The 26,574-nt window shown below is 38.4% G+C and overlaps 1 protein-coding gene across 7 annotated transcripts in view; it reads right to left on the bottom strand.

The window, feature by feature from the left end:
* Window positions 1–21,152, bottom strand: part of PDLIM5 (PDZ and LIM domain 5) — a 218,408-nt gene extending 197,256 nt beyond the window's left edge. For 3 of the 7 annotated variants that reach the window (XM_049630886.1, XM_049630887.1, XM_049630888.1), the window contains exons 1-2: window positions 21,061–21,151; window positions 17,757–17,894 (exon numbers count right to left, since the gene is read on the bottom strand). In XM_049630886.1, the coding sequence (XP_049486843.1) occupies window positions 17,757–17,852 (96 nt within the window). In that variant the 5' untranslated portion in view covers window positions 17,853–17,894; window positions 21,061–21,151. Of the gene's footprint in view, window positions 1–17,756; window positions 17,895–21,060 lie in introns of all 7 variants that reach the window. The other 4 variants (XM_049630885.1, XM_049630892.1, XM_049630889.1 and 1 more) reach the window with 3 other exon arrangements.
* Between the last annotated feature and the right edge of the window lie 5,422 nt (window positions 21,153–26,574).

Below are 26,574 nucleotides of genomic sequence, written 5' to 3'. Positions count from 1 at the left end.
CACTGGAGGAAAAAAAAAAAAAAGAAATTCTCCCCTATAGCAACTGCCTTCACCAGCAATATAGCTTATCATGTCACTTTAAAAGAATTAAAAAAAAAAGAAAGAAAAGAAAATCTCTAGTGAATAGTAATCACTGTAGAAAGAATATCTAATTGGAGGTATTACTAGTATCCATTCTCTTTTTAAAACCCTTTGAGAGTTTATGCAAGATCTGACAGACGGAAGAAGGAAATGGCCCACTCATTTAACAAATATTTATTATCCACGTTCTATAAGATAACTTCAAGAAATAATTCAAACCACAGGGGATGTGTTTGTGTGTGTTGTGTAGGATGGTGCTTCTAAAAAATCCTATGTAAAAACCCCAAAATATAAAACTTCTTCAGAAAAGAAAGGCACAACTGAGTTTTGAAGATGATGTTATCAAAGAAGTGATTGATCTAGAATTATTTCAAAAATAGGGGCGCCTGGGTGGCGCAGTCGGTTAAGCGTCCCACTTCAGCCAGGTCACGATCTCGCGGTCCATGAGTTCGAGCCCCGCGTCAGGCTCTGGGCTGATGGCTCGGAGCCTGGAGCCTGTTTCCGATTCTGTGTCTCCCTCTCTCTCTGCCCCTCCCCCGTTCATGCTCTGTCTCTCTCTGTCCCAAAAATAAATAAAAAAACGTTGAAAAAAAAAAAAAATAGAGTCAAAACTGCTTCAACTAGAGATGAGCAGTAAGTATTTATTACCATCAGGTAACTTTTTTAAGATTTTGTTTTTTGTTGTTTTGTTTTTTCCATTTCATTTATTTTTATTCTTTGTTTCTAGTTTTTTATTCAAATTCTTGTTAGTTAACATATAGCATAATATTCGTTTCAGAAGCAAAATTTAGTGATTCATCACTTACATATAACACCCAATGCTCATCACATCAAGTGCCCTTCTTAATACCCATCACTCATTTAGCCCATCCCCCTACGCACCTCCCCTCCAGCAACCCTCAGTTTTTTCTCTATAGTTAAGAGTCTCCGGGAGCCTGGGCGGCTCAGTATATTAAGCGCCTGACTCTTGCTTCAGCTTAGGTCACAGTTCTCACAGTTCTCATGGTTCTGAGTTTGAGCCCTACATCAGGCTCTGTGCTAACAGCAGGGAGGCTGCTTGGGATTCTCTATCTCTCCCTCTCTTTCTGCCCTTCCCCAACTTGCGAGGTCTCTGTCTCTCTCAAAATAAATAAATAAACATTAAAAAAAAAAAAAAGAGTCTCTTTTATGGTTTGCCTCCCTCTCTTTAAAGATTTTACTATTTTTAAGTAATCTCTACACCTGACATGGGGCTCGAATTTACAATCCCAAGAACAAGAGTCACATGCTCCACCAACTGAGCCAGCCAGGTACCCCATGATAAGGTAACTTTTATTATTATTAGAGAATTTTCACAAAGTTCTTACTATGAGCCAGGTACATTACATGTATTACTTTATTTAATTCAACAGCGCTATGATGTAAATATTTTACATCCATTTGACAGTTGAAGAACCTGGGTACAGTTATTTATTTTTATATATATATATATTTATATATATATATCTTAATTTCAAATATATATATTTGAACAAATATATATATCTGTTAATTTCAGAGCTAGGATTCACATGCACACACTAAGAGCTTGCACTTAGTAACTACACTAAACAGCATGTTAAACACTGTTCACTAAAATTATAATCTTAAAATGTTATGTTGGGAGAAAATATAAACCCTACAAAAAAAAAATCACTGTAAAAAACAGTCAATAAAAAATACAATGCTAGTATATTAGCTTTGGTAATAAAATATTCATAGATGTTTGACCATTCATTACTATATGATCGTAATTGCCTAAAGTGTTCTTTAAGGCTAAAAATTAATTATTATTAGGTTACTTTATTTACTTTTTTTAATGTTTATTTATTTTGGAGAGATAGACAGAGACAGAGCATGAATGGGGGAGGGGCAGAGAAAGAGGGAGACAGAGAATCTGAAGCAGGCTCCAGGCTCTGAGCTGTCAGCACAGAGCCTGATGTTGGACTCGAACTTGTGAACTGCGAGATCATTACCCGAGCAGAAGTTGGATGCCCAGACGACTGAGTCACCCAGGCGCCCCAGGTTACTTAAATGTTAAGATAATATCATCATGGGGCATCTGGGTGGCTCAGTCGGTTAAGCGTCCGACTTCGGCTCAGGTCATGATCTCGCGGTCTGTGAGTTCACGCCCCGCATCGGGCTCTGTGCTGACTGCTCAGAGCCTGGAGCCTGTTTCAGAGTCTGTGTCTCCCTCTCTCTGACCCTCCCCCGTTCATGCTCTGTCTCTCTCTGTCTCAAAAATAAATAAACGTTAAAAAAAAAAAAAAAGATAATATCATCAAGAAAACTGTATCTAAAATTTTATACTAGTGCATTCTTTTATCATATTTAATGTACTACGGATAATTCGTAAGTTGGTTGTAAAGCATGATTTTGTAAATATAACCCAAAACTCACAGGAAAGCTCATTCTTGTCTTGAATTAATAAAAAACTAATCTAAGTATGAAGTATGAAGTTACATCATCTACAAAGGCACTGTCATTTATTACTGCAGACTTACATTTATATGATAGCGATGACACTCTCAGTTTATCCATTACCAATGTGTCTACTAAATTATCAACGGGCAACTGCTCTTATTAGATGTTAACCCTACCCAAAGTAACCTCTCTGAAAGATTCAGAAATGAAAAACATTAAATCTTATAAACTCCCTCCACTTAAGATAATTAAAGGTCACAAAACATAACTTTTGACCTTGGGTGCTTCAACCAACCAACAGCTAAAGCATTCTTTTTATTTATTTTTGGGACAGAGAGAGACAGAGCATGAACGGGGGAGGGGCAGAGAGAGAGGGAGACACAGAATCGGAAACAGGCTCCAGGCTCCGAGCCATCAGCCCAGAGCCTGACGCGGGGCTCGAACTCACGGACCGCAAGATCGTGACCTGGCTGAAGTCGGACGCTCAACCGACTGCGCCACCCAGGCGCCCCTAAAGCATTCTTTTTAAAAATAGATACATTTTAAATCCTTTTTCAGCTCAACATATGGGACCTAGAATAAACATCCTAACACTCACTTTATCTCTGAGGCATACTCTAACAAAAGTGTTAATCAACATAATTTGTAAACAACTCTTCAGTGTGTATGCAACATTTCTTTATTAAAATAGGAGAGGTCATAACATCACAAGGAAATGAAAACAGAAGCCATCTGGGCAACAAGCTGCTTGTCTTACAGTGATAAAAAAATTAAAAGAACACAAAACAGAAAAAATGTAATCAGTGAGTAAATAACAATGAAAAAATAATAATGTATATGCTGTAACAATAAATAACTTTTCAAAACAAACATATTGAGTATTTTACTTCGGAAGAGTCACTTTGGCAGGGTATACAGTTTTTCCTTTTTTTTTTTTTTTTTTTTTTTACCAAAACCAATTTATAAAACACACCAATTTGGGGCGCCTAGGTGGCTCCGTCAGTTAAGCACATTGGGCTCTGTGCTGACAGCTCAGAGCCTGGAGCCTGCTTTGGATTCTGTGTCTCACTCTCTCTCTCTGTCCCCCACTGCACTCACACACACGTGTGCTCGCTCTCTCTCTCTCTCTCTCTCAAAAATAAAAATATTTTTAAATAAATGAATAAAACATATCACTTTGTAGATATGGTAAGGTCACAATAGTTAGTAACCCACTCTCTCTAGCTCAGCTCTAATCCAAAGGAATCCGGATCCTCTAAAATCTCCAAGAGTGGTCCTATGATTGCTTCCAAGGTTATCCTCCTCAAGCACCCTGAACCTCCTCTTCTCTCATTCTGACACTAGATGCACCTCATCTCACTCCACTTTCCTCCTTGCTCACTGCACTGTGGCCACACTAGCCTCTTTTCTATTCCCTGAACACACCAAGCTCCTTCCTGTCTCAAGGTTTTTGCACTTCCCATTCTGTCTGCAATACTGTCCTCCTGGCTCTTCCCATAACTGGCTTCTTATTCTTAAGTCAATGTCACCTCCTCAGTCAGAAGGACCTTTCTTGACCCCCAATTTAAAGTAAAACCCTTGGGGCACCTGGGTGGCTCAGTCAGTTAAGTGTCTGACTTCAGCTCAGGTCATGATCTCATGGTTGGTGAATTCTAGCTCTCCATCAGACTTGCTGCGGTCAGCACAGAGCCCACTTTGGATCCTCTGTCCCCCTGTCTCTCTGCCCACCCCCACTCTCAAAATAAACATTTAAAAATAAAGTAAAACCCTTACCACCCCAGACACTCAACCTTTTCCCCCAATTATTCCCTAGCATATCGCCTTATTAATTTACATTGCTTATTTATTTATATATTTTGAGTTACCAGTCCCATTTACTAGAATATGAGGTCTACAACACAAAGGACTTCGTTTTGCTTATCACTGTATTTTCAGTATCTAGGCCAGTACTGAGCACACAGCAGATGCTCAATAATGATAATGAAAAAATAACTCCAAGTCCAGATGTTGGCATGGCAAATTCTGCCCGCCACTGCCTCTTCGTGTGTCTCCTCCATGGATTCTATAGATCCTCCTCTAGAAGTTCCCTGCTATCCTAACACGGGTTACATGGTCAACACACATTATTGTGTTCTCTTCCTGATCTGATTACATGTAAGTCCTCTCCTATGCCTAAGCTCCTTCACATATTTCATATCACGTTCTGTGTGCCTTTATGTTAGAAAATAGAGAACCACCCTCTGTACCCAAAGCCTAGTACACAGTAAGAGATCAATAAATAGGTGTTGAGTCACTCCTTGCCATCTCTGGACTCTGGCACAAATCACTCAGGAGAAAGGCAGTGCTAGAAGATACCCTGCTATACCATGAATTTACCCATCTCTCATAAAAGATAACAAAAATAACAAAAATCTCCAGAGACTATGCTTGAATACACTCAATTATCTGTTTCCTAAATTCCTTGCCATGAGGTTCCTTGATCTTTCACACAAGCAGCACACACCCATACACCCACCCCTGCCCTCTTCGGCTCTGCTAACCTCCACGTATGTCCAGACAAGCCTCAATTTACACATGTACAAAGCATAAGCCAGTTTTAGTTTTCTTTCTCTTTCTCTTTTGTTTAAAAATTTCAAACAGTACAAAAGCATACAGAGAAAACACTGATGGTTCCATTAAGCCCACTGCTCAGAGCAGCTTCTAAACCCCACACTATCCAGTCATACAAAAATAAGCTTCCTGACTTAGTAACTATACTTTTGCATTGGTCTTAATAGATCAGTTCTGAGAGTCACACATAAGAAGACATTTAAAAACTTCTAAAAGCATGTGCCCAAGGGTGTGAAGACAGAGGCAAAGTGCCATGAGAGAAACATTTGAAGAAATGGCTTCCTACAGAATATCCACAAGACTCCAAGGGAAATACAACTCGGTCACTATTTGAAAGGCTGTTATCCTTTGTTGTGCATAGCACTAAAGGAGAGAAGCAGAATCATCGGGTCAAAGTTACAGAAAACAAATTCTGACTGGCACAGAGAAAGACTGTACCTTGGGAGGCAGGGGGTTATCACATGATGTAACCTCTGGGACATTTCCTAGAAAGTCAAAGCCTAACTAGAACTAAAAACAAGGAACACCAAAATGCTTCATCAGTTAATTCTATCAATTATGTACATTAACAGACAAATATACAGGAAACTTGATTGAGATTGCAACCCGGCTTCCCATCTGTCCTCTATTATCATTATGATCATCAGTCAACAGCTAATGAACACAAATTGGGAATTCCAGCATGATCTTGAGTAAATAAGACTCACAGTGTAAGGGGTTTTTTTCCTGGTAAGAGAGTTTACAATTTAACAAAGTATATGACCTATTTATATGTACTTACATATACTGCTGTGAAACGTAATATGAAGACCAAAAGTCTGTAGTATTCTCTGGTTCATGGGATTAAAAAAACTGTAACTAGTTCTTTTTAACATGTTACCACTTTGATTTAGCAATGAGGTATAAAATAAAACCAAGTATAGTCAAAAATTCCTAAAAAAGTCTTTGGTAAATTTAACATTATTAACTTTTATAGTATTAAAATATTATAATTAGTATGTCAACTTCAATCCTCTAACTCTTTGTCACAAAGATACTTAAAACATTGTAAACAGGGGTGCCTGGATAGCTCATTCGGTTGAGTATTCAGCTCTTGATTTCCACTTAGGTCATGATCTCACAGTTCATGAGATCAAGCCCCACGCGTCTGGCTCCATGTGGACCCTACGTGGGATTCTCTCTCTCCCTCTCTCTTTGCCCCTCCCCTGCTCAGGGCATTGTGCTCTCTCTCTCTCTCTCTCAAAATAAATAGAAAAGCTTCAAAAAAAAAAAAACTAATAAAACATTGTAAACAGAATTAAACTCTGATTGTCATTTATTTACAAAAATAATTTGACCTATGGTGATTGAACTCTGAAAACTGAGAAAAGACTGATGGTTGAAGAAAAGTCGATCTACCACGTTGTTTAGTCAAGGACAGTTCCAATGTAACTTAGCCTCAGCCTTTTTGCTGAAATGACCTAACAAAAGGTCTACAGTAAAAATGTTTTCTAAAAAAGCAATACCATACATGGTTCCCAAATATTAGTGTACAAAATGGAACACAAACGGTAGATGAGAAATATCCAGACAGCATGTAAGAATCCTTAAACATCCTGAATTCAAAGTCTAGGGCCTGAAATCTACATTTGTAAAATTTCTTAGATCGGCTTTGATAATCACTTTGGAAAGCAGTCATTTTTTTTTTAATAATCTCAGTTATTCCCATTTATACAAGTCTTTGATTCTCCAGCATGTATTGTCTCTTTAAGAAATACACACATGGGAGATAGAAGAAGAAGAAGAAAGAAGAAAAAAGAAGAAGAAAGAAGAGAGAAGGAAGGAGGGAGAAGGAAGGAGGGAGAAGGAAGGAGGGAGAAGAAGGAGAAGGAGAAGAAGGAGAAGAAGGAGAAGAAGGAGAAGAAGGAGAAGGAGGAGGAGAAGAAGAAGAAGAAGAAGAAGGAGGAGGAGGAGGAGGAGAAGAAGAAACAACAACACATTCATGAACTTGGCCGTCAGTAGTTAAAACTGTCATCTATTCCCAGAAAAGAGAGAACCTGGTTAAAAAAAGCATTACTACTACTCCGTTTGATTTCAAATCCTAAGCCTAATCAATTACCATCTGTGTAACTCTGGGCATGTTATTTAACTTCTTCCTCCCTCAGTTTCTTCATCTATAAATCAGAGATTTAAAATCATACTTCTTCAGAGGGTCATTATGAGGATTAAATACTGGAACATGAGGAAAACACAGCAGGGCCTAGACAATAACACGGGCTCAATAAATGTCAGCATATTTACATTGCTATTATTATTACTATTTAATATAGAAAAGAAAGGAGACCCAAGCAAGTTGGAGTAGTCAAAAATTTGGAAGAGCACCTGGTATATGAATGTGCCTTGAAAGATAGGTAGAACTTTAGAGGTTAAGAAGAAAACAAAGGTAGTAAGCACAAAAAATTAAGAGACCAAAAAATTAAGGACTTTAGGGTTAAAAATGGGCATTTTGGACCATAAACTCAGCTGTATTAAGTGGGCCCATGTATATGCAGCCTGAATGCCAGGCAGAGGAATAAAGCAATAACTCAACAGATAACAAGAAGCTCTTAACAGTTTTTATTTTTATTTACTTATTTTTTTAAATCTTTATTTTTTTTGAAAGAGAGACAGAGTGTGAAAGAGAGACAGGGGAGAAGCAGAGAGAGAGGGAACACAGAATCCAAAGCAGGCTCCAAGTCCTGAGCTATCAGTACAGAGTCCGACGTGGGGCTCGAACTCACGAACCATGAGATAATGACCTGAGCCGAAGTCAGATGCTCAACCGACTGAGCCACCCAGGTGCCCCTGTTAACAGTTTTTAAATAGGACAATAATGCATTGAATGCAGGATTTCAGAATTCCTGGTTGGGCAACTTGCCAGTCTGAATATGAAGAACCGAACTACAAGGGCATAAACCACTGATGAAGTTTGGAAACATGTGTCTACTAAAATATTGAATATCACTCTGAGAATTGGATACCAATAACTAGAATCTTCCAGAATGGACAGTTATATATAAAAAGAAATGCCTACTATAAAAAGACCAGAAGAATTATTTGTAGAAAATTTATAAGTTAAGTAGCATAGAGATACTTCAAGAGAATGTTCAAAATCATGAAAATGACATGCATAATAATGCTTTTATCTTTGTATAAACTTCTTTCTCCAGAACATCTCTAAGGGTTCCAATTTAAGGGATAAAGCATTTGTTTTCTAAAGGACATTTGTCCTCCACTACCTTTTCCCAAGAAGAAAAACACCTTCAGAACATACCCACAACCACCTCCAGCCAACATTATACAACCTTACTAATTTTTTTTTAATTTTGCCACCTATAAAAGTTAAAATCTCAGAAATCATTTGTGAAATCCTGAGCTAATAACTGGGATCCTCAACAGAACCAAATCACAACACTTAAGTCCCTGACAGAACTAATGGTAAATGGCATTCAGTTGTTAATGTCATTAAAATAAAATTTTAGTAAATCAAAATTTACCCAAGACAATCATCAAGAAGAACAATGGCCACTGTTAAATCAATTTTTGGATTCTGGAAAAAAATGTTTAACAAGTCATAGAATTCAAATAACCAATGGTACAAATTCTTATCTAGTTCCAAATTCTTCTCATCATATATTTTTCAAAGATTTTATTTTTAAGTACTCTCTGTGCCCAACGTGGGACTTGAACCTACGACCCTGAGATGAAGAGTTCCATGCTCCACCGACTGAGCCAGCCAGGTGCCCCTCTTTTCATCATATTTAAAAATTTATAGCAACACACTAAAGGGAAATTCCACATCCCTCCTTTAACCACATAAAATACAAACATCCCTGGCATCCTTACTCTTTTTGTCACCAAAGTTACCGACACACACAGTCTGCTGTTTAAACCAAGGTAAAATGAAGAAATCTATTGTTAGTATGCCTTCACAATGCCTGACTCACTATGCTATGGAACACTTAACACTTCAGTTAAGCTCTACTGGCCAATAAAGGTTGACAATGAAAACACAGTGAGTCTGCTAGGGGTGAATTTTACTGTGTCTGAGGGCCATACTGAACAGCTCATAATGGCCAGTCTCCTTGTTACATCATTTAAAGGGAGCTAGAGAAGAGCAGGATTTGAAATCCCACAATATATCAGGCTCCAGGAGAAACTCTAGAAGTAACGACCTTGAGTCTATTAAATGTGATCTGCTTAAACTTTCCAGAAAGTCTACGGCAGGGCAATATGCCAAAAACCGTTCAACAAAAAACAAGCAAAATATTTCACCATGTAATTGGAAGTAATATGTTAACATTGAGAGGAAATCCATTTGGAAATAGGAAATAAATTTTTTAAAAAACAGGAAATAAATGATAAAGGTAACTATTAATCAAAACTGCATGACAAAACTCAGACTATCATCCCTAGAAATTAATGGTATCATTTACAGAAGAGCGGCACATTTTTTATTTCATATGTTCATGCAAAACGGGAAATAATGAACCACTTAAAAACAAAATCCTCAGTAGAATACTTGTGATTAAGTCCTATAAAAAAGAGAAAAGTGAAAATAGGCCCATCTGATTAGGAAAGATCAAAGGCTGTTGAAACATGGGCTAGCGAAAGTATGAGGAAACCAGCATTCTCATATTGTGGGTAGGAGTGCCTCTATAGAGATATTTGGCACTATCAATCAAAATCATTAATATATATAGCCCTTTGACTCAGCAATTCCATTTCTAGGAATTTATCTGATAGATACATTCATATATATGCAACGTATATAAATGCAAAAATTACACTGCAGTGTCAGTAAAACACAAGAAACAACTTGTCTATCAATAGGAAATAGTTAAATAAATCATGACCAATCCAAACAATGCAGCTTTATATAAAAAGAATAAAGATATATTTATTAATTTGGGGTTGAGTGAAAAAAAATGCCAAAAAATATATAGTTTTTAAGGATACAATTTGTGTTGAAAAGGAGGGTGGAAAGGACATATATGTATATACATGTATCTATATAGATCATTTCTGAAAGTATACACAAGAAAATGTTAGCACTGGTTGCTTCCAGAAGAGGAAATCAATGGCGGGAAAAATGAGACTCTCCTTTACATGCTATTGTATCGTTGCAACTTCAAACCCTATGAATATATTACCTAAAAAGAAGCATAAATTAACCAAATTTTAAAGGCAGGAAGGGGTGAAGGGTTAAGAAGATTGCCTGAGTACCAAATGTTACCCAGTAAATAAGTGCTCCACTGTGGCCTTTTTTAAATTGTCTCTTTTCTCCACCTACTGTGGCTCTTTTTCATTTCCTCCTGTTAACCTTTCCAGTCCATTTTGCTCTTTCATGTAGGCCTATCATGGACATGGGCTGTAACTATCTAGTCCTGCTGGGAGTACTAAACGCCAAAGAGGTTGATAGACTTTGTTCCATTAATCATCACATAAAATGGGCAACATCAACAGCTGTCAAAGAAATGCTTACTTACACAAGGGTAGATAACACCACTCATGTAAAACAAGAAAAAAATGAGGTGGGGAAAGTTAGTGAAGTGAACATATGGTTTCATTAATGTTATAAAAAATTCTTCCAAAACTAACTTTTCCTTTAATGTTTATTTATTTTTGAGAGAGGGAGACAGTGAGTTGGGGGGAGGGCAAAGAGAGACGAAAACAGAGGATCCAAAGCTGGCTCCCAGCTGAGAGCAGAGAAACCAAAGCAGGGCTCTCGAACTCAATGAACTGTGAGACATGACCTGAGCTGAATTCAGATGCTTATCTGAGTCACCCAGGAGCCCTCCAAACCGAACTTTAAACACTCATTCAATACTGTCCACTCTGTATACTCATAAATAGTTTATTACCAAAAAAAAAAGAAAAATCTTCATTAAAACAGAGTACCTGTGCTAGAAAAGTTACTTTCCCACTTTTGTAATTTAACAACCAAACCTGCATTCCCAACAGGGCTACTGAGTGGCTGTGCACATAGAATACCTAAGAGTCACCAAGGTCACTACATTAACTGCTTCAATTTTTTCTCTTTTCATTTCCTTATGTCATTTATTTACAAATGCATACAAAAATTGATATTTCACATGCTAGGGTCTCATTCTGTCATGTTTTATATTACATAGTATTATACAGTCAATACTTCTATACCTCAGAAATTTAAATAAAGGCTTAGAGTCTCCCCTACTAAAACTGAACGTAATTATCCCTTACAAGACACCAAAGAAACAACCCCTTTTTTGTCCAGAACGATGTTTGCTTCTAGATTACCTAACTGATACCAGAGTTTTTCCTCCATGCAGTTGTAACTGGGGGCCACAAGTCTCATGGTATATGAGAATCTGGGTAAGAACTACTGCAGAAAGGATATTTTGGATGAAGACAACCAGTTAACTAACTATAAATTCACACTGCAACCTGACCAACAACTATCATAAAGAAACATTCTTTGCCTTGAAAGTTCTCAAAAATAACTGAAAATAAGTCCACAGTCTTCAATATTCTCAGTTTAAGGAGATATTATATCTGATCGATGAGTAGGTGAACAAGTTATCTAAAAATCTCCTTTACTTAGGTTTAGCGTTCTTACTTCGTCTACTCTCTACAATATTGTTTCCTCCATCAGACACAGATAGCCTACAGACCAGTAAAATTCTTCTTACTTTAACAAAGAACCTTCCAAAATGCCTAACATTCATTAAAACTAAAAAAATCAAGCTCCACTTTTCTAAAACTACTTATTTACAACAAAACATAGTGATAATATTTTTCATTTCTTTACCAATAACAACCCAGAAAAACATCTTCAGAATTATCTGGAGATTCTTTACCCTTGTCACGACAATGATAGAAAATTACCACACAGAAAAAATAGGTCTCTGTGCCTCACACACAAGGTAATTAATACTTTTAAAGCAGAAGGTGACCATACATGTGAAATATACATTATGCAGTTATACATACTAAATCATTAACTTTCCAACTTGGCATAACGACAGGGTAGTTGGAAGGGAATGTAAAAGAAAATACCCAACAGCTTAAAATTAACAATGGGCCCATTTATTCAAGGTAGGATGGTTCTCCCATTTCAGCCTGAGAGGACTGAAAGTCTCTTTCTGTCCCCCTCTAGGAGGGAAACTCTGCAGCTGGTCTGTCTGCAGAATCACTCAACTATATTCACAGCTTTGCTCAGGGTCAAGCAATGGCCAAGAAAAGTCTTCGTCTTCACTTTGCACTGAAAACCAACACAGAGAAATGTTGACTTTGAGATGTTCAAATTTCATCCTTCAAGGATCATTTCAATTAATTTCTCCTGTAGGAAGCTGACCCCACAAATACAAAAGACCCACACCTACTGAAACTGAGAAACACTTATCTGTATCTTCGTAACTATCAACTATTCTTTTGTGAAGGTCTTATGACCATGTCTAGTACTGTACTTATTTCTTTTCTCCCCAACCACTGTAATGCCCAACACTTTGCATCTTCTTAAAAGGCTTCCAGGAAGTATTCCTATAACTGCTGAATGGATGAATTCTTAGCAAAATATTTCACAGCTTTTTTTTCTGTTCTGTCTTATACTCCCAAGCAGAGGTCCACACTCCAGAAAATAGTAAATTTCTTCTGCTTTTCAAATCCAACTAAAAATCTTATCTGAGCTGGTAACAACTAATCTTCCCCTAACTCTTGAGAATCAAAATCATTATTATTATTTGTATTAAATTATCTGACCTCATTCTTACCTGCTAATGAAACAATGTAGATGTGTTTACGGAGAACTGGGAGATCATCTTCAGGAAATCCAAATACTGACATTTAAGGAAAAAACTCTAACATCATAAATCAGAAAGCAACACACAGCAGAGTACTGCAACTTCAGGATGCCATACTTAAAATATATCATCCTTCCTGTAATTCCATCATGAGGAACATCAATTTGCCAAGATACGGCCTTGAATTGTGCAAGAAGTCTCCTATTTCTTCTTATAAAATATACTGGCAAAGACCAATAACCCACACCGCTACAATGAAACCCGTCCCCACATTCCGTGGCTTGAAGGCAATTTCATAAATACAGGGTCATAAAAAGTCCTGTAGCCAGCACTCCATTTTAAAAATAGGAAACTGAAGACAATGACATATGATTATACAGTTACAGCAGTCTGAAGATCTTTAAAAGTCTGCAGGAATTACCAATCTTGTCTTAGAAAACCACCTACTAAAAAAGAATGCAAAAATCATACAATATAGATAATGGGCAAATTTGTGTGAAATGTTAAAATTATATAATGTGCACGCTTTAATACACAAAGTCATATTCAGCATATTCATATGCTAGTAACAACAAAATCTCAAAACAGAATGTTGAAGTCCCAGCCAATGGCCTATTTGTCACAAATACATCTGCTGTCACAGAGCCCCAATGTTATAGGGGACCATAAATAGCCCTGTGGAGTTCAACACAGCCAACATCTAACCAGAGGAAAACTGTCTACTTTTGAACTCTAAACATAAACATGCAGGTTCCTAGCTAAGCACACACTTGTGATTTTTTTTTTCTTTTCAAATTCTAATAAACTCTAAGTAAAAAATATATACATAACTCCTACATTACCCACAATTATGGGGGATTTGATATTTCAAGTCTCTAAACAATTTTTTCTTTTAATTTTATAATATTATTGTAAAAAGTAACAACCGAAAGAGTACTACGTGCCAGACCTTGCTAAGAATTTCATATATACTATTAAAATAAGAGAATCATTAAATTATATGTTTCAAGGCATGCTTTCAAGTTTTAATTACTTCTTGATACTATTCATTAAACAACCCAGTGACCACAGAAATATATCCCAATAATTTGACATAATTAAAGCGAATACAACCAGAGAACTAAGTAAGATGAGGTATAACATTACTAATCTCACTACAATATAAATTAGTTATTAGGCACACATCTTTATTAGGCAGTACTACTAGGCATGTTTAAACTGAACCACACAAGGGGTTAAAAATAACTACAATGAAGGCCAACAGCCTAGCAGCACAGTTGAGCCAAAATTCCCTTCCCTCCTCCCCTCCCCTCCCCATCCTCTCCAGTCCAGAATGAATTGCATGCCCCACTGCACAAGGCCCAAAAAGGTCACAGGAGATGGCAGAGACTTTTGTAAGAGAACAGAAATAACTCAGCAGCTTTGTTACCGTGGTCTCTTTTAATCAGTATGTTCAAAATCCTTTAATTAGCACTCTGTCTACACAAGGAAAGCATTTCTTCTGTGCCAGAGGAGGGCACATATGTATGTACACAGTGTTCTGTTGTATCAGCATCACAACATGGAGCTAGGCCTCAAATTGTCTGCCAGGGATCCGAAGCACAGAAAATTCTTTTAAAGGCATGATACTATAAAATTTACACATTCCATTTGCATTTCTATTACCAAACAACAAAGTGATGATTTAGTCTGTTTCATTAGGTGTCAATTTGTTTCTGGACTTTTTTCCCAACAAAAACAGATACATTTGAAACTAAACAGTAACTTTCGTTAGTCCGATATCTATAAAGCAGGATATTCAAATTTAATATAAATAATGTTAACAGAACATAAAAACAAGACAATATTCAAATATCATTCCTGTCCTCAAAGGAGATCTTCGATAAGGGGAAAAAAACTTGCTTTGCTCAAACAGGAATAAATAACAAGACACATTTTCATATGGATGCTTTCCATTTAAAATTTCATCCAACCATAAAATCTTAAAACTTAGAGACTGGATTACATATATGTATTTCCTTGTAAATTCTGATTAACTGGAATCAAGACAGAAATTGGTGGTAAATTAAACTGTTTTAAAAAAAAAAAAGTTAACTGTTTAAAAAAATTCACAGCCAAGAAACATGGAAAACTCCATTAGTAAACTGTATACTCTAGAGAGGTTTTTAAGTGTTGCAAACTTATTTTTAACCTTTCAACATCAAGTTGTACATATATATATTGTTGGAACCAATATGTGTATATATATGTATATATTTATACATATATACATCTATAATTAAAACAATAAATTCCTAAATATTAGAGAAACAATCTGATTAAAGAAACCATCTATTAGGGGCGCCTGGGTGGCTCAGTCGGTTAAGTACCTGACTCTAGATTTCAGTTCAGGTCATGATCTCAAGGTTCGTGAGTTCCGGCCCTGTGTCAGGCTCCACACTTGGTGTATGTTGCTTGGTATTCTTTCTCTCCCTCTGTCTCTCTGCCCCTCCTCAGCTCGCTCTCTCTCTCTCTCTCTCTCTCTCTCTCTCAATCTAAGTAAATAAATAAACTTAAGAAAAAAAAAGAAGGGACGTCTGGATGGCTCAGTTGGTTGAGCATCCAACTTCGGCTCAGGTCATGATCTCATGGCTCATGAGTTCCAGCCCCACGTCAGGTACTGTGCTGACAGCTCACAGCCTGGGGCCTGCTTCGGATTCTGTGTCTTCCTTGCTCTCTGTCCCTCCCCCACTTGTGCTCTGTCTCTCTCTCTCTCTCTCTCAAAAATAAACATGAAAGAAAGACAGAAAGAAAGAAAGAAAGAAAGAAAGAAAGAAAGAAAGAAAGAAAAAACAATCTATAGATAAAATTTATTACTAGGGAAGTCGCATAGCATAACTGCTTGAAAGCCAGCTCTTCCACACCATCCATGTAAGCTCATAGCACAGTTTTGTACAACGGGAATAATACCACTACCTTGCAGGTTTACATGAGAATTAAATGAGATGATGCACGCAAAGCACCTGGCAAAAATCCAGGTTTTCTGGCAAGGCTGCTGGGGGCCGGGGAGGGGGGGAGGGGGGGGGGGGGGGGGGGGGGGGGCAGTGGTTCAGGGGAGTAAGTATTTTCATGCATTGCACAAAATTATAAATTGGCACAACAATCAAAATTATATATGTGTGTATATACACACACATACATATGTATATATATAGTTAACCCTTGAATAACATGGGGACTGCGGCACTGATTCCCCCATGCAACCGAAAATCCATATAAAACTTGTGACTCCCCCAAAACTTAACTATACTAATAGCCTACTGTTCACTGAAAGCCTTACCAATAACATAAAGTCAATTAACATGTTGTATGTTATGTATACTGTATTCTTACAATACAGTAAGCTAAAAAAGAAAATATTACGAAAATCATAGGGAAGACAAAATATATTTACTAGATGGTATATATATTTATTTTTTCAAAATTCCCATGTAAGTGGACCCACACGGTTCAAATCTGTGTTGTTCAAGGGTCAACTGTGTGTATATGCATATACATAAAAAATTATGTATATATGGTATCCACTACAGCACTGTATATAACAGCAATACTGGAAATCATATAAATGCCTTTCAATAAAGGACTGGTCATATAAATGCTACTTCTCTACAAGACAATTCTATATAGTTGTTAAAAAAAAAAAAAACTCTAGGGAAAATTCTCCATGGTAAATTAGAAAAAAAAACACGGGGGGCGCCTGGGTGGGTCAGTCGGTTAAGCGTCAGACTTTGGCCCAGGTCATGATCTCACGGTCCGTGAGTTCGAGCTCTGTGTCGGGCTCTGTGCTGACAGCTCAGAGCCTGGAGCCTGTTTCAGCTTCTGTGTCTCCCTCTCTCTCTGACCCTCCCCCGTTCATGCTCTATTTCTGTCTCAAAAATAAATAAAAATTAAAAAAAAAAAAAGACACGGAACAGAATGTATACTATAAGCAAACGGGGAGTGGATATTCATATTTATTTGACTATGAAAAAAAAGCCCTCAGGAATGTTGTAGAAGTAATTAATACCAATAATTATCCACTGGTGATAAAAGTCAAACAGTGCCTGACACACAGTCAGGCCTCAAAAAAATCATCATCATCATCATCATCATCATCATCATCAAAATATATCCTCAAATTGGATACACAGAATATATTCAAACTAAATTCATAATGAAGTAAACAACCAAATCTCAATTATGTACAAGGTGACTATCTTTTTTTTTTTACCCCTCCCCCCAAGGTGACTATCTAAATAGGAGATCCAAGCCCTTCAATTCCTCTTCAAAGGTAAGTAGCTTTTGGCACTTTTACTGTTGGCTATCATCTTCACCAGAAAGTGAGCTGAGGAAATAACACCAAACACAGTCATTTTATTCGGTACTGATCAACAGTTTTTAGTTAGCTTTTGGAACTAAAAGAGACCATGAGAATCCCATAGTGCAACCTTCTAATATTACATATGAGGAAACGAAGGTCCAGAGAATTCTCCAAATTAGTGACAGTTCAAAGATTTGAAGTCCGCCCCCTAGTTAAATGCTTTCCATTATCCTTATTAATAGATGGAGGAAACTGAAAATAAGCTTAAGTGAAACTGAAAATAAGCTTAAGTGAAATCAATTATCCTTGCTAAATTCCCTCCCCACCGCATCCTTGATTATACATAACTAAGTCTGAGAAGATCAAATCCCATAAGCAATTGTGATGAGTACAGGTTATCCAGAGAACTCAACAACTCAGCCCTGAGGTTTCCAGGACTAAGCATCGAATGAACATCTGTAATAAAATCTGTGAAGTTTGCTTACATTAGAGATTGTCAGAGGCATGTTGAAATCCTTGCCACCTTGCAGCCGGAAACCCCAAGGAGCTGGGCCAACCAAGGACACACTGTAGTTGCTCATGGCTCTAACAGCTCAAAGTTCAATCCCAGAAAATGAAAGAAACTGTGAAAGAAAATTAGATGGTTAACAAAAAAGATTATTTGAAGCCCTATTACATATTTAAGTGTATTTAATATAAACTCAACTAAATTCTGTTCAGTATTTTGTCTTGGGGGGGATGAGAAGCTGTGAAGGGTAAGTCTATATTAAGTTCTAAGGAAAGGAATCTATGAGCTAACATACAATTTCCAAAGTGATGCCAATTTCCATAGTCTAAAAACTCCATATCAGGATACACCTCTAGACTCGATCAGTTCTACAAACTGCTACCGTACAATTTGTGGCTTCTTGCATACAAACTTTAACTGAAAGTATTTTACAACACATCATTATATATAGGAGAAAGAACAAGAACTTATTTCAGGTTTAATTCAAAATGATTTTCCGCTTCCCTCTACCTCAAACATTCTTTTGCCTGCAGTTAGCAAAAGTCCTTAAGCTACTTTCACATATGAAAAGTACTGGAAATCTGTAGACTCTCATTCATGCCTTCCACACACAACATTCTTTAAAATAAGTTGTTTTTTAATGCACAAAACTCTTCTCTCCAATCATAAACTACAACTCGCATTTCCTCTCACAGGCACATAGTGTTTCCCACGCTTAGAGTAATATTTACTTTTCTTTTAGACAGGCAATGATAGGTAATACTCCAGCACAATGATATTTCAGTGAGAAATGTTTTTTGTTTCATACACACCGTATTAGGCAAAGTAGAGAGTGAGCATTAAGCACACAGTGAATAAGACTGACTAAATGAGGGGGAATATAGGTTAATCTTAATGCATGAAAGGGAAGTAGAGCTTCAGAAAAGAAGCAGCACTTCGTGCAGTCTTCTTTGTTTTGCTGTAAGTGTGCTTATAAGGACTCGAATGATTGTACTTTTATTTGATAAAAAAAAGTGTGACCTCGGTTTGGTATTGGTTGTTACGATGGTCATATGTGGGTGGGAGAAACTGGGAGGAATGGACATTTTCTAAAATGTAATCTAGGAAACCTATTACTTCCCTCTTTAAAAATATTAAAAATGTAACAAATGTAGAATTTAAAATTTTAAAACCACATTTTAAAAAAAAAGCTGTTTAAGACACACTTCCTTGGAAAAATCAGTGCTGTTTGATTTAATCACCACTTTATATTACCTGTCTAAATAATTTTCCATTTTTTTAACCCATTCAACACTGTGATTAATATTAATATTGGCAGATGTAGGTATTTAAACCATTGGGTATATTAAAAGCAAACAGATTACATCTTCTTATAATGGGAAAATGAGGGAAAACTTTCAAGTTAAGCCTGGTTCTTAAAAAAAAAAAAAAATCAAACCACTGAAAATCTGCACTGTATCCACCTCATAAATGAAATGACCTTTTCCACCAGCATGGTAGTACACATTCAGCACTGATGCAATAAACACAGAGCACTAAAAAGACCCAACAGTCATGCCAGAAGTCAAACTGTTAGATACACATGAACAACAAATAGTAGGAAGATAATAAAGCGTCTCACACAGTTTAATTGCTTTCCCGCTATAATAAAAGATTTTCACAGAACTCGTAGAGAAAGACCGTTTTGACACTGGTATGTGATACAAATCAGAAGTATGAGAAGCCAACTGGTATTTCAAAGGCAGCTCGCCCCCTCCTTTTTTAATCTTTAACTTGTATCAAGAGAAGAATGGGAAAGTTAGGTACAACTTCCTCTGGCCCCATTGTTCCCTACAAGAAAATGTATGTATACACAACGTATGTATGTTATATATCAAACTATGTGCATGCAACTTCCCTTTACTTGGCAGTTCCCTTCCTGACTTCTCCCATTTATTAAAATTTCTAGCACGGGCCCCACTATACAACTAGTGTCATTTAATTTCTGGTATTCTCCCTCTGTTAGCTTCATTTGCCTTAACTGTTCCGATCCCTAAGCAATGGTAGTATTATTATTGGCCTTTTCCAGGTCTCCTGCATCTGGTTAGTAGTGCCCAAACTCTTACTAAAATACTAAGCAGGCAACAAATAATGAGCAGTCTATTCTGCTTTCAAACACGATGAAAATGTTGGAACTTCTGTATAGTTTGGGATTTTCTTTTAGGGAAAGTCTAAACAATACCCTCGCCCTAGTACTTGGGAAGGAAGCTTCGTATTTCCCACACTTCTATCCCGGCTTCTCCGGTAAGTGGGAAGGAGGAATGGAGAATTCAGAATGACAAGAAAGGTCTGAAATTAAAGAGCAGTATATCTTGAGATTCTCTTTTTCCCCAAATCGAGACGTAATGGGGGTAGAGCCTGCGAACTAAAGCCACAGGCACTGGCCGAAAGCAGACAAGACAGTTTTCCAGCAGAGGTTCACGCCTAGTCCTGTTTGCCAAATAAGGCTCCCGAGCGGGCTATTTCCGTGGTAGGCAGGTCCGACGTCCTCACGGTCAGGAAGGCGGACTCGGGATAGGATCTGGCGATCACACCCTAGACCTGCCCTGCCCGACGCAGCCACGAATATTCTCCTGGCTCTGCCCTGTCCAAACGCCCTTCCTTTTTCCACTTATTGTCAAATGCACTGAAGTCACAGTCTTACGAAAGCCCCACAAGTATTGATAAATCTGGCGATTATGATAGATTTAAAAAAAAAAAACACCTTTATTTCTGGTCGCGCGGATGTTTCCCCAACAGGTTACACAACTGTAAATATCTGCGGGGGAAATAAACACTTCTCAGTAGCGCGAAAGCAAACCAAAAATAACACGCCTTTCCCGCGTAGTGCAGCTCCCTCCACCCCAAAGAGGTGCACGTAGGGCTGTACCCACACGGCGAGGTAGGTGCCCGGTGACTCCCGGCAAGCTGCCTGGCCAGCGGGTCGCTGCGGGGGTGCCCGGGATCCCCACGTCCCCGCCTCCGCCGCGCTCGCCCCGGCCGGCCCCGGCTCCGGGAACTTGCAGGGTTCGTCCTCTGGCGTCGCGCCCACTCCCGCGCCGCCCTTTCCCCAGCGCTCCTCTTCCCACGCGGCTCTCTCAACTCCGCCGCCCCAGAAAGCACCTGAGGAGCAGAATCGGGCAGGGCGCGCCCCCTTCTCCTCAGCTGGGCTTCCCTCCACGCACAGGGCGCAGAACCAGCGCCTCTCCCAGCCCGCACCGCGGGCTATCACAGCCGCACATCCCCGCCCGGCAGCCGCTCACCTCGAGTCCGGCGTGGCGCTGCCTCCGCTTCAGACGAGCGCTGACAAGTGACTCTGGGTGCGTGCGCCGTCCCCACCGCCCGCGGGAACTTCCGCCTCCTCGCGCTCCCGGCCCCGCCCCCAGGCTGGGACACGCCCCCGGCCGGGCCGGGCAGCCCAGCGCGGGCGGAGTGGTGTGCGAAAGAGTCAGGCGTGCGGGCTTGCAGAGGCGAGCTGAAGCCAGCGCAGGGAGACAATTGAGTTACCGAGTTTCGGTGGGAGTAGTCAGGGGATTTCGAGCAGTACCTGGCAAAGGTATGCTCCGCGTGTCTGTTTTGTAATGCGATGTATTTCTCTCTCCAGAAACTTTGAATTGGCAAGCAGTTGTTCTGGCTAAAAATAGAAGGGAGCTTTGGATAAATCCCTAGCTATGCAAGTTCAGCGGCTACTGCCTGATTTTTTGAGAGAGCTTTATGTGCCCTAAGAAGTGCAGCCCCTGAAGTTTGCATGTCAGGAAGGCAAAAACTGGTAATCCTGATATATAGAAGTTAAATTCCGTGATCGTACCAGAAGAGACATTGATAGAAAGAAACGGCCAAAAGCGTTTCAACCACTCTATCCTCATTATTTCCTGTGTCCAAATCAATAGCCCATTTGGCAGTTTCAGTAAAGTTGCTGGATTTAGACCACGGAATTTATTAATAAGCAAACGTAAATAATGTTCAGTGAACATATGGAAAGTAACATGTTGACTGTTTAAAACTGTGAATGGATTATAAGAAATGAAAAGGACAATTTTTAACCAAGGGAGGTGTAAAGCAAGAATGAACTTCATAAGGTCCATGAATCCCCTAGAAGTACAGCCTTCTAGAGGAGAAGGGCGAATGCTCTTCTGATCAAAACCGTAGACACTTAACCATGTGGGCTATTGAACATTCGAAAAATGGCTACTGGGACTAGGGCACTGAATATTTTGTGTTACATAATTTTAATTGACATTTAAAAACTGAAGCAGGGTAGCATTTCTGTTAAACACAACTTTATTGTTTGGGTGGGAATACATTTCACTTCACCATTGAAAATGTAGTACCCAGTGGGGCATCTGGTTGGCTCAGTGGGTTAAGCATCCAGCTCTTGATTTTGGCTCAGGTCATGATCTCATGTTTGGTGGGATAGAACCCCAATCTGGCTCTGGCCTCTGCTTAGAATTCTCTATCTCCCTCCCACTCTCTCTCTCTCTCTCTCAAAATAAATAAACTTAAAAAAAAAAAAAAAGAAAATTTAGCACCCAAATTGAGATATGATAGAAGTAAAAAAAAAAGCATACTGGATTTCAGTCTTAGTATGAAAATTTTAATGCAAAATACCTCATTAATAATTTTATGTTGATAACATGTTGGAATAATAAGGTTTTTATACCTGATTGAATAAAATATATTATTAAAATTTTACCTGTTTTCTTTTTTTGAGTGGAGACTAAGATATTTAAAATTACCTATGTGATTAGCACTATATTTCATTGGGTGGTGCTGCTCCAAAGCATTCATCACATTCTCCAAAAGGTTATGTTGGGAGGAAAAGTTTCCTAGTGTGAAAGCTGGTTTATGGAGTACTTTATTATATGTTATCATGTTTGATACCTCACCTCAAAAATAAATAAATAATAATAGTGCCTTGTACAAATACATACCACGTGCCAGACAGTATGGCAATCCTTACCATAACTTTACAAGACGAATGCCATCCCCACTTCCAGTTAAGAAAATTGAGATTGCAAGAAATTAGTTTGTGACAGTGCCACAGGGCAATGGCTAGAGTTACCCTGTAAGGGATGCATCTCTACTCCTCTTCATGTTTGCTGCTGATAGATACAGTTCAATTGAACCTAGATCAACAAGGTTGATAAAGATATCAAGAACTGTAAGTAGTATGTAGAGATTTCACCAGAGGGTAAGCACCTTGAAGTGATGAGAAAAAGTCAGGAATAAGAGGAGTGTTGCTTACTTAGGCAAATTTAAATTTTAGCCTACAGGTGCTAGCCTGCTTCCTCCTCTCACAGTTTAGCCTGCTGTAAGAAAGTAAAAAACAAAAACAAAAACAAAAAAACAAGGTATGATGCAGAAACATTTATCCAAGTGTCCTCCAAAGAACCAGCTGCGTCAAAATAACAGAGACAACTTTTAAAAATTGCGTTTTCCTGGGCCCCACCCAGACCCAGGATCCTTGCAGGTAGACCCCAGTAAACTGCCTTTTGAAAAAACACTCCCTCCCCCAATCCAGGTAATTATTAAGCTACAGTGCTTAAAAACCTCCTCCCTAGAAATATTCCTATACCCCCAATTTACTGTATAATGTGCTTAGGTGAGAAGCATTCATCCCAGACAGCAGCGACATCTCGGTTCCCTCATCCTCAAGGAAATAATTATAAATAACCTTTTGAGGTTTTTGTGAGTAGAGATAATATATATAAAGCACCTGGCAGCATGCTTGACACCAAGTAGATGTTAAATAAACGGTAGCCCTATGAAACTTTCCAAACAATTGATTAGATTTATTTACATACCCCAAAAGACAAGTAGAGAACTTGAGCATTCAGTATGTACAGTGTTCTTGGTGACTTATGTACATTATCTTTTTAAACTCTTACAACCATGCAAAGTAGGTATTTTTTCAGAAGAAGAAACAGAAACATGGAGATTAAGAAACTTAACCAAGGACACATAACTAATGAGTGACAGAAGTAGATCACAGGATCTGACTCTAAAAACCATGTCCTTTTCATCTCAACCCACTACTTCTTGGTAAATTCAATAAGCCATCTAGCCTAAAGACCAGAGAAAGAAGATGGAAAAGTATAGCAGCTAACACTGTTGAGGGCCATAGAGATGCAACTTGCAACAAATTATGGAAATTAAATATTTGCATGTTACTATGAGTATATATGTTACTTGTGTATGAAAAAGGACGAAACTCCTAAGCCATTTCTGGTAGAGCCTGTGCCTTAACTCGTTTTTGAACGAGTTGCCACCAAACCATTCTTACTCCCCTTCTCTGTCTTGTTCATGACTAACATTTATGAAATGGTTGGCCATAATTTGAAGGACAGTCTGTGACTACAGACTAGCAGCAGGATGATAACTGATCCATTGGAAAAGCAGACCAGTGTCCTTAGCCTTGTAAACTCTACGGGCTAAGCAATGAGGAACTCACCACAAAGGAAACCATATTAAAAGCTTCACTTTGTCATCGCCAGTGCTAAAGGGGGAAAAAAACTGGATCAAAAGATTAACTAATTTAGCAGGAAGAGTTTTTAAGAATTTTCCATCTAAACACAGTATTTACCCAAGTGAATAAATGTTTGCTCTCACATTTTATTATCCAATGTATGACTCAGAATCCTCTTGCGGTGTTTCAAAAATAACAGAAACTTTTAATTACAAGATGGCATTGCTGTGACAAGTTTTTACAGTTGCACCCAATAAACTATAAAGTGCCAGTCTTTAAAAAGTTCCTACATTACTCTAAGTCAATTTATCTTCTAAGTCCTAATCCTGAAAGGCAAACAGACTACTCACAGGTATGAGTGTTTAATGTTTAAAATCTAAAATGCAGAGGATGCTGGGAAGAGAGGCATGCACTAAAGAAGCACAGAGAGAGAGGAAAGAAGTAAATGGATGAGAAAGCCTCTCGGGGCAGATCCATGAAGCCTACATAATTGAGGAAATGTGTGAGGAAAAAGTTAAAAAGAAGTTTAAACTTTTTAAAACTAGCTTCAAGGAGCACCTCAGTGGCTTAGTCAGTTGGGTGTCTGACTTTGGCTCGGGTCATGGTCTCACGGTTTGTGGGTTCAAGCCCTGCATGGGGCTCTCTGCTATCAGCACGGAGCCTGCTTTAGGTCTTCTGCCTCCCCTTCTCTCTGCCCCTCCCCTGCTCATGCTTTCTCTCAAAAATAAATAAATATTTAAAAAAAAAATAGCTTCAAGATTTCAAGTCTGGGTTTTGGGAGTGGTATTAGTAACTAGTATTGAAGAAAGAGGAGCAGTTTTTGGAGGGACAGTGCATTTCGCTGGCAGCTTCCAGTAAGCAAAAAACAAAACAAAACAACCCCCCCCCCCCACGTTTAGCAAGTGAGAGGTTTAGCAAGTGAAAGGTAGATAGTAAGGGCATTGAAAAAAGTACCAGGAGCTCCAAGTTTGAGATTTCAAAAGGGGAGGAATTTTCCTCATGATAAGATCAAGGGTTAGCCAGACTGATGTTTTACTCAGATAAAGTCATTTCCTTGAGGCATCTGGTCGGTGGTGGTCGAAAGAATAGAGAATATGTGATTCTGGAAAGGAGATAGAAACAAAACATGTAGGTCAGTAACGAGAAAAGCTTTGTGTATGAAGAAAAATGTTACTTGAAGAAAGTCCAGAAAGTGAGAAATGGGCCTGGGGCACAAATTCCCAATTACTTGGTTGTGCCAAGGAATTAATCTTCTCAGCCCGGGAGGCTATCCTGGCTGGGAAGAAGGCTTACCCATTTTCCTCAAGTTCTAAGTTTGCCTTGCTGTAAAGAGTTGAGAAGCCGTGGGTTAGGAAACCAAGAACAGACAAATGACAAAAGCCGCAAGCTTTCAACCAGGACGATCAGGATGTCTTGCACATTTGAACTAAATAAAATAAGGAAAATGTGCAGAGAGCAGATCTAGATGTATACCATGAGAGCTCATTAGAAAGATCTGCCCACACCTCTGTGCAGTGTTCCTTTATTAAAACATTGTCAATGTTGGTCACTCTGATGTATACCCGATACTCATAGCCTATTGTATGTCAATTATACCTCAATAAAAAATTATTTTCAATTACAGTCCTTTGGCTGTAACATCTGTTTCCTCTCAGAGCCCTGACTGATATATTATTGGTGATTCTTTTGATCATCAATACCTTCGCATAAAACATTAAGATGTTATACACACTTATTGAGCATCCATCATGCCCTAAAATCTGTTGACGTGTGATTTTAAAAGCAAATTCACTTTTTGTAAAAATATTACTGTTTTTGCTTTTGAGATCTTTTAAAGTTAATGACTTCTTAAATTAGTCATTTTAGGGGATGCCTGGGTGGCTCAGTCGGTTAAGTGTCTGACTTCGGCTCAGGTCATGATCTCATGGTTCATGAGTGCTCTGTGCTGACAGCCTGGAGCCTGCTTTGGATTCTGTGTCTCCCTCTCTCTCTTCCCCTCCCCCACACACACTCTGCCTCTGTCTCTCTCTCTCAAAAATAAATAAACATTAAAAAATAAATAAATAAACTAGTCATTTTAGGATGAAGCATTTCCATTATAATACAGTGTGATGTGACTAACCAACGCTTAGAATCTGGAAATAAGTGCTTTCTTTCCACATTGTCAACTTTTAACCAATTTTTAAAGGAGCTAGTAGCAAAGGTGATTATTCTGAATCACGAGATACTTCTTTATTTTTAACGTTTATTTATTTATTTATTTTGAGAGAGACAGAGACAGCATGACTGGGAGAAGGGCAGAGAAAGTGAG

Source organism: Panthera uncia, chromosome B1 (genome assembly GCF_023721935.1).
Source record: "Panthera uncia isolate 11264 chromosome B1, Puncia_PCG_1.0, whole genome shotgun sequence".
Classification (NCBI taxonomy): domain Eukaryota; kingdom Metazoa; phylum Chordata; class Mammalia; order Carnivora; family Felidae; genus Panthera; species Panthera uncia.
The sequence above is the reverse complement of the archived record's forward strand: the minus strand, read 5'-3'. Positions and strand labels throughout refer to the sequence as shown.